General features: G+C 38.9%; 1 protein-coding gene across 1 annotated transcript in view; it reads right to left on the bottom strand.

Annotated features, from left to right (window-relative positions):
• Window positions 1–3,464: 3,464 nt before the first annotated feature.
• Window positions 3,465–17,315, bottom strand: part of cspg4b (chondroitin sulfate proteoglycan 4b) — a 31,428-nt gene continuing 17,577 nt past the window's right edge. Inside the window, exons 6-10 of the mRNA XM_034690998.1 lie at window positions 13,220–13,418; window positions 11,974–12,105; window positions 8,964–9,136; window positions 8,251–8,434; window positions 3,465–7,271 (exon numbers count right to left, since the gene is read on the bottom strand). Of these exons, the coding sequence (XP_034546889.1) occupies window positions 5,212–7,271; window positions 8,251–8,434; window positions 8,964–9,136; window positions 11,974–12,105; window positions 13,220–13,418 (2,748 nt within the window). The 3' untranslated portion in view covers window positions 3,465–5,211. The remainder of the gene's footprint in view (window positions 7,272–8,250; window positions 8,435–8,963; window positions 9,137–11,973; window positions 12,106–13,219; window positions 13,419–17,315) is intronic.

Genomic DNA, 17,315 nt, shown 5'->3' with positions numbered 1-17,315 from the left:
AGAAAAAAATTCACCCCCTATGTGTAGAGCCCCGCTGAGAAAGTTTGGCAGTAAGAATTAAGTTAATAAGCAGGAGGAGTTTTTTCCTTTATTTATATATTTTTCTTTTGACAAAATGTTTTGTAAAGGATCAGCAAAAAAATCTCAACATTAGGGTTGTGACGGGTAAGGTCAAACCACTACATCTGACCACATTTTGTAAGCTAACTAACTGTAAATTCAGTAGAATTGTCTTTGTTTTGTCTTTGTTGCGTTATAGTAAATAGTTTTACACAGCCACATATCCATACCTCATTACTCTGCATCCCGTAAAAAGCTGTCTTTAGTAATGAATAGTAATAAAAAGATCTGTATTTGCCAAATCCTTACTACTAGTGAATGATGGTGCTCATGGGAAACGCAGTCTTCATCCTGGAAAAAACACTAAGAGGTCACTAGAATCAACACAACATGAAAACTTCTCACAGTGCCTTTAAAATAAACTCACGAGATTCTGAAAAATACAGAATAATCCTAAAACCATGTGATTTTCTTCAAGACTGTAGACCCTGACACTCACGCACTTCATTTGTGCGTCTGTATCTGCCCTTGTTTAAAGCCTGTTGTGTTCATCCAGAGTAAAGACTGTAAATCTGCTGTGACATAGAAAACAAACCAAGCATCTCTGCAACTGATTTCAGGCGATAAATAGAGTGTGAGCTGGCTTGCTCAAGTGTCTGAGTAATCATGGATCACTTGTTCAGATCTTAAACATCCTTAAACACAAACAGGCCATCTCGGCATGTGTAACAGTTGTGGATGGCCTTATAGAGGATGTGAGTCTGCGTGTTTGTGCAGGAATTCTATGCAACACTTGTAGTGATGAAGTATCAAAGAAAAGCTGCTTCAGCCACAAATAAACAATGCTGGTTTTAACTCTTGGATTTTGGTTGGAATGAAGTTAAGATTTAGATTGAGAAATACAGGCAAAGCACAGGTGGATGACTCAGTTTTTGTTTGTGTGTTCATCTGTAGCTGATTTTGCATTTGATCTGATTCTTCTAAACCCTACCTTACTTTGAGCTAATCCCTCTCCCTTGGGTTTATTGAACAGCTGAGACAGTGTGCAGGTTTTATTGTACAGCTGTTTCATGTCTCACAAACCTCTTCCACAGTGGGGGTTAAACCTGTGCTGTAGTTTTCTTAAATGACTGTGTTGGCAGTTTTTTAACCCTCTAAAAAAAACCTTTGACTCGCCACATTGATTCTCACACCTCACCAATAGAAATCTCACTGAATTTAACACATGACTAGTTCAAATCACTATAAATATAGGAAATGTGGGCTGTGAATCACTAGGGGATTTTCAGTCATCCTACACTGGCCCTGAAAGACGCCTCCACACCAAATACTGTCACATTTGTAAGTCTCACTCTACCTACCATCAGCCTTTGGTTTGTGCTGAACACCCAAGTGCTAATGACACCCACTTCTTTTACAGTCCCAAAGCAGTGAACTGATACTGTTGAAAGTCATTGTGTCTAATCAGTGACAGAGCAAATACCGCTATCTTTGAACCACAAACTCAAATGACCTTACTGGCCACACATGCAGCTGTTTGTCTTTGACATTTGAGTCTTTGTTTTACTGTGCTTCTAAATAAATGACAATTTTGTGGTTAGCTGTCCCAGTGAAGTTGTTGTTGGAGGACTCTCCCTTGACAGCATTGTGCTAACTTTGCAGCTCTCATGTGATCTCATTACTCATCATTCCTGTTAGCTCATTCACTGTCAACAAGGACAGTGACACACCAGAAACACTAGTGTATAAATCCAAGGAAGGGTGCGTTTTTAAGTAAAACTGTTTGCATTGCTCCATTTTCTTCTTTAATTAACACCTGTGCACATGTGGCAGACATCTTTAATATCACCAGCATGTTTGTTTGTTTGTTTGTTTGTGGTCAGGAGAAACAACAAGTTGCTGCCCGGGCATGGTATCATCAGTCATGTGGAATGACTCACAACTGCAGAGAAGGGTCCCTGTGCTTTTTCAAATCACATTACCTGTTTAAATGGGATTTTGAGCAGACATTTGCTGTGACATCAACACATTTTCTACCGAGCTGGGAAGCACAAAACATCTTCATGCAGATCACATGACAGAGTCGTGCTGATTTAACTGCTTTCAATGCTGGGAATCGACGACTGATGTCATTGCAGAAAACTGGAAGGGATGATCATATTTTTGTAACTGATCCTATGGGGCGCCATTTGTAAAGTTGTGCACACCGAAAATAACAGCAGCGTTTCTCCACATTTAGCTCTAAAGCGTCATAAAAACTTAATGTGAATTTTTAAAAGCCACTTTTTTTTATCACATTTAGAGGAATATTTGTGATCTCCTTCACATTTAATTTTGTTGTGAAAAATATTTTAAGTTAAAATCATTGTTAAACCAAATGCAAAATCTAAATCTAAATGTTAAATCTGAATCTAAATGTTAAATATAAATATTAAATATTAATATAAATAATAAATATAAATGTTAAATATAAATGTTAGATATTAGATATTAAATATAAAATCTAAATGTTAAATATAAATATTTAATATAAATGTTAAATATAAACATAAATATTAAATATAAATGTTAAATATAAAAATATAAAAATAAATGTTACATAGAAATATTAAATCTAAGTGTTAATTATAAATCTAAATATAAAATGTAAATTTAAATGTTCAATATAAATGTTTAATGTTAAATATAAAATATGAATATAAATGTTGAATATAAATATTCAATCTAAGTTTTAATTATAAATATAAATGTTTAATATAAATGTTCAACGTGAAATCTAAATGTTAATATAAATCTAAATGTTGAATATAAATCTACATTTTTAATGAACAATCTAAATGTTCAACGTTTAACAATTATATTCATATTTAACATTTATATTAAGATTTAATATTTAAATTTATATTTATTTTTAGCATTTAGTTTTTTTAGTTTAATTAAATGTGAATAAGATCACATATATTCCTCTAAATATGATCAAAAAGTGACTTTTAAAAATTTACTCTACATTTTTATGACGTTTTGGAACTAAATGTGGAGAAATGTTGCTGTTATTTTCGGTGTGCACAACTTTATAAATGGCGCCCCATATGATCCTTTGGTGCAGGCTACAAGATTGGAGTGCTGGTTTCTTCAGCTGGTAATGCGGGCTCCCCATTTACAGGCTACAAGTCCTAATACCACTGCTTTTGGGATCGATTCCCAGTCCAAGCAAGATCTGTTGTACGTCATTCTCCCCTCTTTCCCAACACTTCCTGCCTCTCTCCAGCTGTCCTTTCAAAGTAAAGGCATAATGCGTGAGCTTGCTAGAGGAGAACAGGGCAGAAGCTAAAATAACTTCACAGGTCAAACACACTCTTGGTATGATCATGCTGATGTATAAAAACAGAGATGATGAGCCTTCAAACGTTTTAAAGTGGTTTATTAAAAATAAGGTATAAATAAATATGACACTTTTGTTACACAGCAGGTTAAATCTTTCAGATGAGACTGGAATACAGTGGATAGACACTTTTCTTCAGTACAAAATTATTTCATAACATTACAAGTTAACAACAGTTTTCTGTGAGAGCATATTCTCATCTCCCATAGATTGACAAAACAGTCAGAACAGTGCCTGTAATTTACAGTAGATACATCATTACAGTGTCAAACCACCAAGGCCTTCAGTAGGTCATCTGGAGAATCTGTGGATGCAGGTCGAACCTATTAGTGTTGAAGAAAGGATACCGTTCACAGCACGCACCTGAAAGACATATTCTATTTCTTGTCCAGACTGACAACTTGACCTGATGCCAGATAATTATTGCCTTACTACTGAAGGTAATTCTTATTCTGTATTCAACCGTAGATCAAATAACTGAGGTGTAAGTGGGTAGAGTACAGCACAGATTTGTTAACCTTAAATATCAGTACCTTAATTTTTTGTGCACACTTCAAAAAATATATAAATATTGTGAGTAATAAAATATATATTAAAAAAAAGGTGAAAAACAGTGCTGTTATTTTAACCAGTGTGATTTGATCAGGGTTATAAAGACGGTGGTTCATACAGTGGTTCAAAACCAGAGTCCCATCAAGGTACAGCGATACTGTGAAGCAGAAATAATAACTTTATAATGACCAGTCCTGTAATGTTAGACAAGGAACCCAGTTTTTTACAACACCCTTATTCAAGTTACATGACAAGTAAATGACGGTCAACAAAATACCTGAGTTTAAAAAAGTCCTTATACTACATTATATAATACATAACAGCAATACAAAATATGCACAATCAATAGAAATGCTTAGACAATACATCTCTGTGCCAGTGTCAGTCTTATAATTCACAGTTTCAACCTGTTATTTGCATCATCTCATGATAACTGATTGCGTAATAAACTTCAACGTGCATACGGACAAGATGACAGTTTGAGTTATTTAACATACATTAGGCACCAAACACAGGTCAGACTTTAACACAATGCTAAGTGTTTCGGAAAAGTCAGTCAGCAGCGGCTGGGTTGTAAACCAGTGTTTCAATGAATGATACAACTCAAAGAAAATAAAAGTGGTAATGTTGATAAATGTATTGCAAAGTACTTTGGCTACAGTAGTTTACTTCTTTACCTAACCTTAAAGCTACAGGAACCCATTTCTGGCCACTAGGGGGCAAAAAACTACAAGAAAGCAAACAGCCTCTTGAAGTTTGGCCTTTTCTGGCCATATGAAGACATCTAGCTCTGGTTATGACGCCATCAACTCTTGAATAACACTCTGATCTTCATCTAACTTAACCATTATTATTCTAACTTCTCTAGTTACCATCTTTGCTTTGTTGTTGTTGCTTGGTGGATGCAGCCAGCTCCTTCTGGAAACACGATTGTAGAAACTGAGCCATAAAGTGAAATATCATAAACCCCAAACAACTAGCTAAAGTCTTCGTAAAGCTGCATATGTGAGTGAAAGTTTGCACCAAAAGTAAAACCCTTTGAATATGATATCTTAATTAGATTTCATATTAAAACAAAATATGGATAAATACAGCTTTAAGGTGGAAACCTGTAACAGATTATTGCATCATCAGCGTTCATAACAACACTTACATCTGGTACCAACACCTGTAACAGAACTGATTTTTCACAAAGCTACAAGTTGGTTCATGCAGGATCATACCCAGTACTGATTCTTCTGCAGAGTTGGAGTTGGGGTGTGAATGATTTGAGAAGAAGACGCAGGGGAACCACTACTCCAAGAGCTTATGAGAATGTTTGAATCAATGGTGTTATAAGCTGAGCCCTGAGTCACTGGTGATTGACGATCAAAAACAGGGCTCCCTGGGCTGGTGTGCTTCAGTGGAGTGACAGTCACAGTGGGAACTGTTGTGCTTCTCTGGGCTTGACCATGGTAGGACTGACTGCTTGGAAGACCAGTGGAGGGTTGTTCATTTGGTGTAGGAGTGCTTTGCTTCCTTACCCTGTGGTGTCGAAGAAAGACAACAAGGACTACAAAGATGATTACAAGAAGAAGCAGAGCCAGCAAGGGAAGGATGACCAGGAGAGGATTGGAAGTCTTTTGAGGGTACGACTCTACACGAACTGGTGTGTTCCTAAAGGGAAGATCCTCCGGTCCACGCGTTGTTTTGCCAAGAGTTGTACCAAAAATGTTTGTTCTGTTGGAGTTACCCCATCGGTTGCGTGCCTTGAACTTTTGGTGGTTTTTGCTCGGCTGCTGTGTGGTGAAGAAAGCAGTGGACATGAATGGTGAGACAGTTCCATTTCTTGAGGTCTGGTTTGGTGTTTGTGGAGCAGTTGATGTGGTTGGCACAGGACTCTTTGTAGTTGGAAAAAGTGCTGGATCATATGGCACAACTGTAAAGTGGAACTCTCCTTTCGCAGGTTGGATGTTGTTCGCTTTCAATACAAACACCAGGGAGTCATTCAGCTCTTGCACTCCAGTCATGTTGGCATTGAGTTTCAAGGCTACCTTTTCCTGCATCACCTCCTGAAAAGTGAACGACTCCACTGGAACAGCTTTCCTTGACAATTTAGCATTTGTCCGAACCACCTTCCCATACTTGGGATGGGAGATGATTTCAAATACGGGGTCACTATCACTGATTTTTGCCAGTTCAGAGGCGTTTAGTAAGTTAGTGTTGAGTTTGACATCAATCCCAATGGGAACCCTCACACCTTTGCCAACCTGGATCACAGGTGTGACAGTTATGTTGAGCACTTGACCAGTCAGGTTTGCCTCTGAAGTGAAGGCAGTGAACTCAAAGCTGTCTTGAGCAGAGGTCAGAGAGGTCATATGGTAGGACAACCTTCCAGTCTGGAGATCCTCCTGTTCAAACCGCGTAACCTCTTGGTTATCCTTTAGGAGTTTCCCAAAGTTTGGAGGCCTTGTGATCTGGTAGTGAATGGTGATGTTTTTCCCATTAGTCTCAGCAGCCAGCTCGGCCTGAGTCAATGATACTGAAGTCTTGCCTTGCTCCAGTGTCATTCCAGAGTTGTTGACCACAGATATTGTGATTTCAGTCACTTCTAGGTTAAAAAGTTTATATATTGGTTTATGATGGCCATCGGTGACACTGAAGTAGAACACCCCGGAGACAGAGCTCCCATCGTGGATGAAATAGACACTTCCGTCATTGATTTGGGCTTGAGTGAAAGCCACCACCGACTCATTCAAACTTCCTTTAAGAGCTAGGTAACCATTGTTTGGCTTACTAATCACAGAGAACTTAATATTATCAGGGGGATTGTCTAAGTCTTCAACTTTGAGATTCTCTGGGCTGATGGCGACCGAATCTCCTTGCACCACCCTCAGACTTGGAGCTTTGGTTTTAAGCAAAGGTGGCTGATCATTAACAGGTGTGATTGTGATGTTAAAGCCCTCCTCAATAACATCACTGTCATCTTCAGGTCGCTGTGCTGTTTTACCTTTAGGATTAGTCCATGCGCTGAATACAAAAGAATCATGTGTTGTCTCTGAGTTGTCGTGCTTGTAGGTGATACCGTATTTGTTGACAATGAACTGGGAGAAGTTGGGTTTCTCCTTGGTGAGGTTCCTCTCGCCAACCACTATAACGCCATGCTGAGGAAGGGATGTAACCTGGAACCAGACCTCATTAGAACTCCGCTGAGGTGTCGGCAACTTGGTCATTAGGTTAGTGGCATCCAGCTTGGATTCATCGATAACCACACTCTCCCCTTCCAGTAGCTCAGCACCTAGAACCAAGCAAACATTGAGCTTGTTACCAAGGACGTGTGTTAAACATGTTTAAGTTAAAAAAGGATGATCTTTTGTTTCTAACACAGCTAGTGGCATGGCCCTTGGGATGACAACACGGAGTTTGTTGGTCGATTGGTCCCAAGCATTGGTCCAGACTGAAATATCTCACCAACTATTACACAGGACTTCCACAAGATCCGTGTCCGGTCCGTCTCGAGTCCGCTGCGGTCCGGCTCCGTGCTCTCTCTTCTGTCAACACCCACCCGGTTGCAACTTTGAATTAAGTTGTTGCAACTTTATTTTACTTCCCAAAAGGTTCCTGCTCCAGTGATAGTTCTTTCAGAAAGTACAGGGACTTTTGGGGAGGGCCTTCGAGCACTGAACATCTCTGATTGGCTGAATGCATGCAGTATTCAGTAGACCGGCTGAGGTCTCAAGGTTAAACTGCTAGTGATGTGTTGACACGTAAATCAGTGATGTAGTCATGCAGCTCTGACAGTTTTGATAAATATAAAAATAGTATGTAACCCCTGAAAACCTTAATAAAAGAGCTGTGGCTTCTAAAAGACAGCAAGCGTATTTGACTATCCTTCTTGAGTCTTTACATCTTAGTAAAAGCACGAACAACGCTGAGGTGAGAAAGGAACTTTAAGTGTTTTGAAATAAATCCCCTACAATTGAAAGTTCCATGTACTTTTAGTGTAAATGTGGCTTTTGATAATCCCTAGTAGTCAAAATATATTTTGCCTTGTTAGCTTGAGTTATGAAGAAATACTTATGAACAAAATGTACTTTGTGTCAAGTTGTAAATAAGAATGTTACATGAGTACTACCTCAATAAATTACAAATGTTAAACAGTAAACTCGTAAACATTAGATCTGGATGTAAGCATTGTTACTGTGAGCATGATAGCATGATGACATTAGCACATAGCTTAAAGTGATGCCTGTGTGGCTATGTACTGTTGTTCATACCTGTGTTTGCAAGCAGGACTGTGTTGTGTTCAGGTCCAGTATTCTCATAGGAAATGTCTATTTTGAAGGTCTGGCTGTCCAGAGAGGTAGGCGGTGATGCCACAGAGAAGGTCATAGAGTCCATGGCTTCCCAGCCCACTGACTCGATGGGGGACTGAACATACACCACCACTTTCCTGTCCACCTGAGGAACATAAACACTCCAGATCCTCAAGCAAACCACGTACCAAAATGAATTAGCATAAACAGATTACACAACACGCGGCCTGCAGATCAGACAATCTTAAAATGAACTGATGGTTCAATCAGCTGTATGAACAGATCAGGAGCCTCTGTAATCACTCACCTTTCTGAAAGACTTCAAAAAGTATGTACACGATTTCATTATTAATTTAAATGTGTTGCGCTCAGCAGTAAATAAAGTGCAAGGAGCTTTTAAAGCACAGCTTTTACTGTGTCAGATTATGGTCCATCAAAATAATTGATCACGTAAAAGCCTTACATGTTCCATTCAGCTAAAGAAGCTCAAAGTCAATTTCCTGAATGAGGATGCAGAATATAAATAATTCATAACATCTAAATCTGGCAGCTTTCCACATGAATGGATGGACACTAATGTTTTATGTTAAACTGGTCAACATCGCTTGTATCTTTCTCTTAAATGTACTTGTGTTAAAACTGAAGTTCCGATGTGACCTTTAACTTTCACTCACCATATCCTGTGTGAACGTTGAGATGTCCATTGTTGAATTGTCAGACTGTTTCATCACCAGACGCCCCAGTTTAGGTTGCCGAATCACATTATATGTAATAATGCGGTTTGAAGTGTTGCTGATGTCATTGGTCACTGCTTGTAGATCCTCGTTTGTGATTGGTGCAGAAGAGCCTGGGGGAAAGATGCAAAGTTAAATACAGAAAATAAGCTTGTTACTGGGATAATTGATTATGAAAATGTATGTGTAAAAGATAATTTGCTTTACTTGTCTGGTATTTAGCTTAACTGTGACCACATTGTTACAAATACTGCAAGTTTATCCCTCTGGAAGCATTACACATCTTTTCGGCTCCAAATTATGCAAAACAAGCTGTGGAGTGGAGTGACGAGGGTTCTTTGATGTGTCAAATTAAAGCTGCACTGCAGACATCACAGAGGTTCTTTTTACAGCTCTGTCCAACTGCAGTGCGGGTTGTTACATAAAATCCAAACAAGAAATTAAAAGTGGATCAGCTCCTTGAAGGCTCAGCGATCTCCCACTTGGGTAAAATGAAAAGAGAAACATCTCCTCTGCATGAAAACGGGAACTGACTACTGGGAGCTTCTTTTCTTTTGCGAAAGAATTACAAAGAATTCCACAGACTGAGGATCCTTATAAAAAAAGAATCTGCTGGTAAATGATGGAAGGTAATGATATATGGAAAGAAGGGTCATAGCACAGTAAAATTCATTCATCACTGTGGTGAGCGCTTACACCATTCTTGTCTGTCTCTCGTGGGAAATTTCGCCTCTTAAGGAAGAGGGGAAGATATGCTTTATTTGTCATTGCAGAAATAAAACCTATCTTGCTCTACATCTGTACAAGATTATAGAGTCAGATAATGGTGCAGCATTTCAATATGGTCATATACAGACAAGTGAAACATAGAAATGCTCTAAGGAATAAGGTTAAAAATGAACTGGCGACACAATGAAAATACTCTTCAAGAATATTTCCTCAGAAAGAAAAATGTTAATGTGAGAAACACACTAACCAATGCAAAACAATACCTCATAAGTATTCATTGTTCATGTGTTTAAGGCATATTTATTTATGTATCACAACACATTGATGTAAAGGGTTCAGAATAATAAAGGAACATGAGACTGAGAGAGGTCATATCAGAACATTGTTAAATTGACTCTACACTCCATCAGTCGCGCTTGTTGTCTGATTCATTTCTCACCCCCTGCCTCTCAGGCTACATACAGACTGTCTGACCTTACCTTTATTTTGTGAAGGTTGTTGTGGTTCACACAGCCTTAGAGGAAAACCTGCTGTTACTTTTAAAAAGCTAAAGCATTTAGTATTCGGTTTAAAAGTGAAATACTTCACTTTAAAGTACAGCCTTCTGGAACTACTGTGAATACTAAGTCACATATATCAAAATGTATGCCCTGTCATTTAGCAGTAACATCACATGGTGTTTAATTACCATGTTTTTATTATCAAACAGTTACAAGGTAATTTGCATAAGGCATGAATTATCTAGCAAACTTTGCGCGGTATTTGCAGGCAATGCCATGTTGAATTACCGTCAGCGTGCTCTCAGGTAGCTAGTTCTTAATAAGGCTTATGCTGTCTTTTAATGAGAGGTCTTTGAAGACTTTTACAAAGAGTGCCCTGATGATTGAGGGCTTTACAAGGAAGAAGGAAAACATTCATCTTACCTCCACAGTGTGAAAGTGTTTCATCCCCCCTCACTCTATCACAACCCTTCATTGTCAGTTAAAGCTTGTACCCCACCCTCCCCCTTCCTCTGCCCCTCCTGGCACAAAGCTCAAACAGGGCTGCCTCAGACAGACAGTGGCACAGCTTTTCAAGTACCCACTCACCCTGTGGCTGGGAAGCTTAGCAGAGCGTGCCAGTTGGCAGTTTGCTTCCCTTATAGCATCCTCTCCCTTCTAACTCACAAACCAGACCTCCGGAAATCTATGAAAACCTTTAAATACGCTTGCAGACATAGACATCACCCAGTCAGCCTATTTTTAGCTGCTGAGTATTAAAAGTAGCGTACTACAGTGCATCAAAACATTCAGCACAGGCAGCAGCTGATTCACCAGTCTGGTATGTGAGTAATGGTTTGGCTGTTGAAAATGTACTAAATAATTAAACCAATGAGATTCAGAGAGGATGCTGTAGTCAGGCTGAACATACCTGCAGGTTAGATCTTACAAAGGAAGAAAATCCAAGGGCAAGGTGTCGAAGACTTCCACTTACAGCCTTTGAATTCTTAAAAAGAGCAGCTAACAGGAAACTGAAAGAGGAAATGACTACTCTGCTTTTAGATATTAACAGTAGGACTAAAAAGAGTCTGTGGGCAGATGAGAGCAACAGACAAATACATGTTTCAGTTCATATTCAGGACGCAGCTTCTTAGTTTTTTATCTAGACGCTAAAAAAACTATCCTTCTGAAAAGATTGTGATCTTCTTCAGAACTGAAGAAGCCTTTCGGATGAGAGGTGAAATTTCTTCAAGAATTTCTACCAGTCCAGTTGCCTTACGGATCAAGCTTTGAATTACCATGACCTGGATGACTGAGAACCTTCACAGACATGTTCTTCATCCATTCTGATATGAAAATACAGCTAAACATGAGGTGGTTTTAGATCATCATACCAAGCTACATTAGAGCAGTGACAAGGAAACACTTGGCTCCACAGGGCCTAATTCTTGCAGGCAAAAAAAAAGGGCAGGGTTAAAAAACGCGCATCTGAGAGACACATGGCTTCTCTTGCTGATTTGCCTTCATTCACACTGTAAAATGTTGAAGTTAATCCCATTTACACCCTCCTCCTGCCATAAACACTCGCTGTAACACCAAATGTTTATTAACCTGCAGCTCAAAATAGTCCCCTCTAACTTCCACATTTACTTCACTTCTGTTTTTAATGAGTTTTTTTCACATTAATGAGAAATTCCTGCTAAATTCTTTGATGACAAAGTATTACTCAGAGAGCCATTTACCTGGAAACACCTTCAGAGGACGGTTCTTCTCTAAACTGAGCACTAGAGCTTTGGCAGTGATGCTGAAGATCTGCCTGGGAGTGAAGTTTATGCCGTCGTTAACTTGGAAGTTGAATCCTCCAGACATGGCACCTACATATGCGATGAAACAGAAAATGAAATTGGATCTCAAACAGTCAAAACAGACTCTAATGCAAAGCTGTTCGACTCTGTGCGCAGCAGTCAACAAACAACAGTGTCTCAGTTTTTGTGAGTGTATGTTTTCACTTTGTTCTTGGCTTGAGTAAATACACAAACAAGATGGGTTTGGTTTCTGCACATAAAAAACACAACATCAGCATTCTTATGTTGGTTTCAGAGCAAAAACTGCTGTGCAAGCTTAATATTCCTATTATTCCAAGAAATACTTATTCAGAATAAATTGTGCTCGCAATGAAGGCATTTCATAACATATAGGCCTTGGTGAGACCTCTGCTCACTGTTATGACAACCTTTACTGGAGGTACAAGTTCAGAAAAAGACAGACAAAGACAGAGAGAGGATAAGAATCAGAACAGTAAGCAGGAACCTGATCTGCAGGCAGACAAAAGAAGTAAATCAAACTGTATGAAATCATCAACAGCATCTTCTGGTGGATGAAGGTGGAATAACAAGAAGCAATGAGACGGAAAAGCACACAGACATCAGAATATGTGACATCACTGCATTGAATACAAAGAATGCGGGGGAATAAAAACACCTTTTGAAATCAAGGTCAGAATATTTAGAAAACTACTTTTTGTTGTGATTTTATAAATCTGCTTTTGTTATTTTTTCATTCAATTAGCCAGGATTCTTCATTTCAACAGCAGATGTCACCTTGATATGACAGAAAGGACATTTTAAACTAATGAAGTATATAAATAAGCACTGTAGTCTTTTCTTATTCTATATCCTTATGCAAAGAAAGACAACAATGCTTCAAATCAAAGATAGTACTGTCACTTTTCTGTCTTGCGGTTTTGTGTTGTCTCTCATTTAAACTATTAACGTATTATTTATCTACACTTTTCTAAATCATAATTTTATCTGCAATGGAATATAAAAGTCATTGTTTGTTTGACCTCTCTTGTTCTATCTTTCACTGACGATATCAGATTTGATGTTATTGTGAAAGCCTAAATTTGGATTTGTTGCTCCGTCTTCTTGAATAAATCTCTCCAATGTTCAGTGGGGTTTGAATTTCAGGAGCTGAAACCGATTGTACCTTTGTGAACAAACAGCAGCTGTCCCTGGTCGATGTGCGCTTGGGTGAAGTTGAGCACGATCTTCATGGGGGCACTTTTCAGGGCCAGGTGTCCGTTGCTGGCTGGAGTTACCATGAAGTACAGCTCCTCTGGGGGACTATCAAGGTCCTGGGCTCTTAGATCCTCCGGCCTGATCTCAGTCACTGAGGACACCCAAACCTGGACACAAGATGGACAAGGACACAGCAGGTGCCATCTGTAATCCACATGAAAACATAAGCCTCCAGGGACGGAGCAACAGAGATATTCGGAGTGATATTACATGACATGACAGCCAAATGTGAGTCTATTGTTTGGTTACACAAGGTAGAAACTTTACATTATGGCTTGTTTCCAGTCTTGAAATAAATCTGAATAATTCAGGTTTCCTGGAAAAAATATCAAACAAAAATGTCTTTAAGAAAGAACAACACTGTGCTAAATAATATATATTTTCATGAATAAAAGCATACATAGAGCAGCTATGAGAAATCAATATTATGACATTCAGAGCAGCAGAAACAGCTGATGTCTCCTTGTCATTTATCACCACATACAATGAACAGAAGATGCTTTAGGTGTGAGGCTGTTTCACCCTTTTCTCTCTTGTTGTTCTCACAGCATGACCACGCTGTGTATCATCCAATAAAGCAGAGCTGCCATGAGAGTAATCTCTAACTGAGGCACCTAAAGACAAAATCAACCTATAGATGAAAATGTCACTCTGAGCGTCACCCAAGCAGCGTTCTTCAACATAATTCAAGTGAAGGCCATCTTCGGCCTAAATATAGAAATACAGATTGTAAGCACAGTTGGATGAACTTCAGCGTGTCGGAGAGGCACAGTTTCGGTCCTGCTTCCATGTAAATTCAAAGAGCCTGGAGCTAACACGAAGGAACAGAGGAACTCATTGACACACAGAACACAAAACTGCTGAAGCATGCACACTCCTGACAACAAAGGATGAGCTTCTGTACTCCCGGCCAGAGCGGTGATTGCGTAACACATCAGTGTCCCTCACACAGGTTGGGATTCCACAGTAATTACTGTGAGGCTGCAATGCAAATCTGCTTTTTAACAGCAGACATTTGGACTTGTTGCAGAGGAATGACACAAGTACTAATATGTTCCAGTTCTATTCCAAGAACATCAAGACAGAGAGCAGCATGAACAACCAGGACTACAAGAAGCTAGTCCGGACTCTGGTGATTGATCATATCAACTACCTTGCTGCTCTGATATCTGAAAACCCCTGTGATAATGTCTGTAATAAAGTCCTGTTATTATCACTGAAGACACTGAGACAGATAACGTGATAAAGATATACTCTAGTATTCTTTAAACATAAATAATAAAGCCACTATGTTTTGATTTTTGTCATGGTAATTATTACCAAAAGCACAACTTCCAAAATGTTTGCTTCATGTAGTGAAGTGATCATTTGCTGATCCTGCTCCAGTGGAAATCCTCTCATACTCCGAGCTGGACTGATTGGCTGAGAGATGTGATGCAACACCTTAAACTTAAAAAACTGAGATTCACAATACATAACTCCTCTGATAAGTTTGAGAGAACATGGAAACCTTTTGTAGACTACATTAGAGACAAGCTTGATACCCCACTAAGCTGAAAGTAAATCTAAAGATAAGTCCCATTATAAAACTCTTAATCTGCTGCCACTGTTAGAGTCCATCACTTAAAGTGATGTTTTGATTTACTAACTTCATTATTGTTGGGTTGTCTTTCTGTTCATTTTTTTCAGAACTGCCATAGTGTTGTTATTTGTTTGTTTGTTTTTGTCTGTAAAGTTAGTAATGTTTGAATGTCCTCTATGTTTTCTAATAAGAAAATGATCAATAAAAATATATTAAAAAACACATCAACCCTCATTTGCAGATTGCTTATTGCTATTTGGGGGGTAAACTGAAACAAATTGTCCACCAAGTTTGCATATGAGTTTGTTATTGACCTATTAAGATCATAGGAAGCAACATTTCTGACCATGTGCTGAATGTGGGTCTAATATTCCAAGTTTTGGCTCACTTTGGTCTCCACCCACGACTCATTTCAGGCTCTTTTAAGTGCTCTGCTGTGATGGCATTGAGAAAAACATAAAAGTTGTGGGCTGGAAAAAATGAAATATCATTACAATATTAGAATTTGATTTAACAGGCAATTCAGTCCAACCTACATCTGAGATTCAGTGCAACACAGACGAGGATCTAGACAGAAGGGGACAACAAGAGTAAGTGCCACAAACTGCTTCAAGTGCAATAGGATACATGCAGCGCCTGAGGCAATGCACAAGGTGTTTTGAAGCAGTTTGTATTCTTACACTATAACCACCACCACCACCACCAACAACAACAACATCAGCAATGTCACCAGTATCACCACCATCACTAGAGTTGAAGTCATTTGGACTTTTAAAATAGTGAACTGAAACATCTTGAGAGCTGAGATCGACTATGAGGCACAATTATTAGTCTAAATGAAATTGTCATTACTAAATAATGTCCTAAATCCACTCTGGTTTGAGTTCATGATGTCTTGTTGATCAAACAAATTGTTTTTTTGAACAAATGAGTGCTGTTATAGCTGTTTAAAGGCCTCACTTTAGTGTAATGCAGCCACAAAGTGTTGACTTACAAAAAATGACGTGTTATTTAAGATAAATGGTGTGATCACAGCAACATCTCAGTGTTCACATGGTGGTAACTGTAATGGAGAGTTCTCAGAGTTGTTCCCTGACGGTTTGTTAATGTGAGAAATGTCAGTGATCCCACTCAGCAGATGTGAAAATTGCAGGGGAAAGAAGTAAAAATGTGTTGTCACAAAACAGCTGCAGGGTGCTTAGCCTGCCATGAGCATCGTGTTATGATACTTAAAGAGTTTTAGAAAATGTGTGGATGGGTTTTTCCTTTTAAAACCACTAAATACAGAGTGACACTGGAGTCGTAATGGGCCTAAAGTCACAAAAATTAAAGGTTCAGGTGTAACTGTCAGCCTGGCCTCTCACTTGGCTGTAAGTGTTACTTACCAGAACAGAAGCATGCGGCACTTTTTTCAATTAGCACCTTTAAACACCACATCCATCCACCACATTGGAAACCACACACACATCGCACCGCTCTCACAGTATCATGTTGTCCCATCTGAGAACGCTTGCCGCACATGGTAACGTGTTCATCTAACAGGAAACAACTACATCTCCAACAACAACAAATCCCCCTACAGGAAGTCACAGCAGGACCAGTCTGGTGGGTTTGATGATCAGTGTGACTCACACATTTCAAAGAGAAGACACATGAGATTAATTTGCACAAACAGGCCCTTAGAGTGGAGATCAGTCCCTGGAAGATAGCGGGGGGCCTGCTGCTCATCAGGCTGCAGCTTTAGTGAAAGACGCCTCGGCACACGCACATCTTTCATCCTCTTTAACTCAATTCCTCTGAGTCTTGACTGCTACACCTCCACTGTTTTGAGGTGTTGTTTAATTGTGCATTCATTTTACCTGTATAAGATAAAGAACATCTCTTGAATATTTTACTTTTATGTAATTACACTTTGCATGGTGTAAAACTTTCCTCCTGCGATCAGGTCAGCAAAACTACAAATTAAAAATTTCACAGGAGATGTTATTTACAGCTCCACGAATTCTAGTCACACTGCAAAACCCTGACAGCCTAATGATGTTCAAATCTATCTCAGCAAGTGCAGATTGTGAACATATTGTTTTTAAATGTCTGGCACAGATTCTGGGGAAGAGAATCAGGTCAAACGTTTGTGAATTAGTGCTGCCAAAGCGACAAAATAAAGGCATGTGGAGTGAATAGTAATTAACATTTTTGGCAGTGGTGTAATGTGTTGTAACTGTGGGACAGATGTATCCATTTTATGACACAGATTTTAATTGGCTCCTCCTGCCCTGCAAAGAGTGTGGGGCTCGTATATAAATTCCAGGAATAAAGTTTATGTTGCACAACTCACAAATAGAACACCTTATCATATATCTTTAAAATATACCAGGATTCAGGTTACATTCCAATAATTTGAGGGAACACGTGACAGTGATAG

Source organism: Notolabrus celidotus, chromosome 9 (genome assembly GCF_009762535.1).
Source record: "Notolabrus celidotus isolate fNotCel1 chromosome 9, fNotCel1.pri, whole genome shotgun sequence".
NCBI lineage: Eukaryota > Metazoa > Chordata > Actinopteri > Labriformes > Labridae > Notolabrus > Notolabrus celidotus.
The sequence above is the reverse complement of the archived record's forward strand: the minus strand, read 5'-3'. Positions and strand labels throughout refer to the sequence as shown.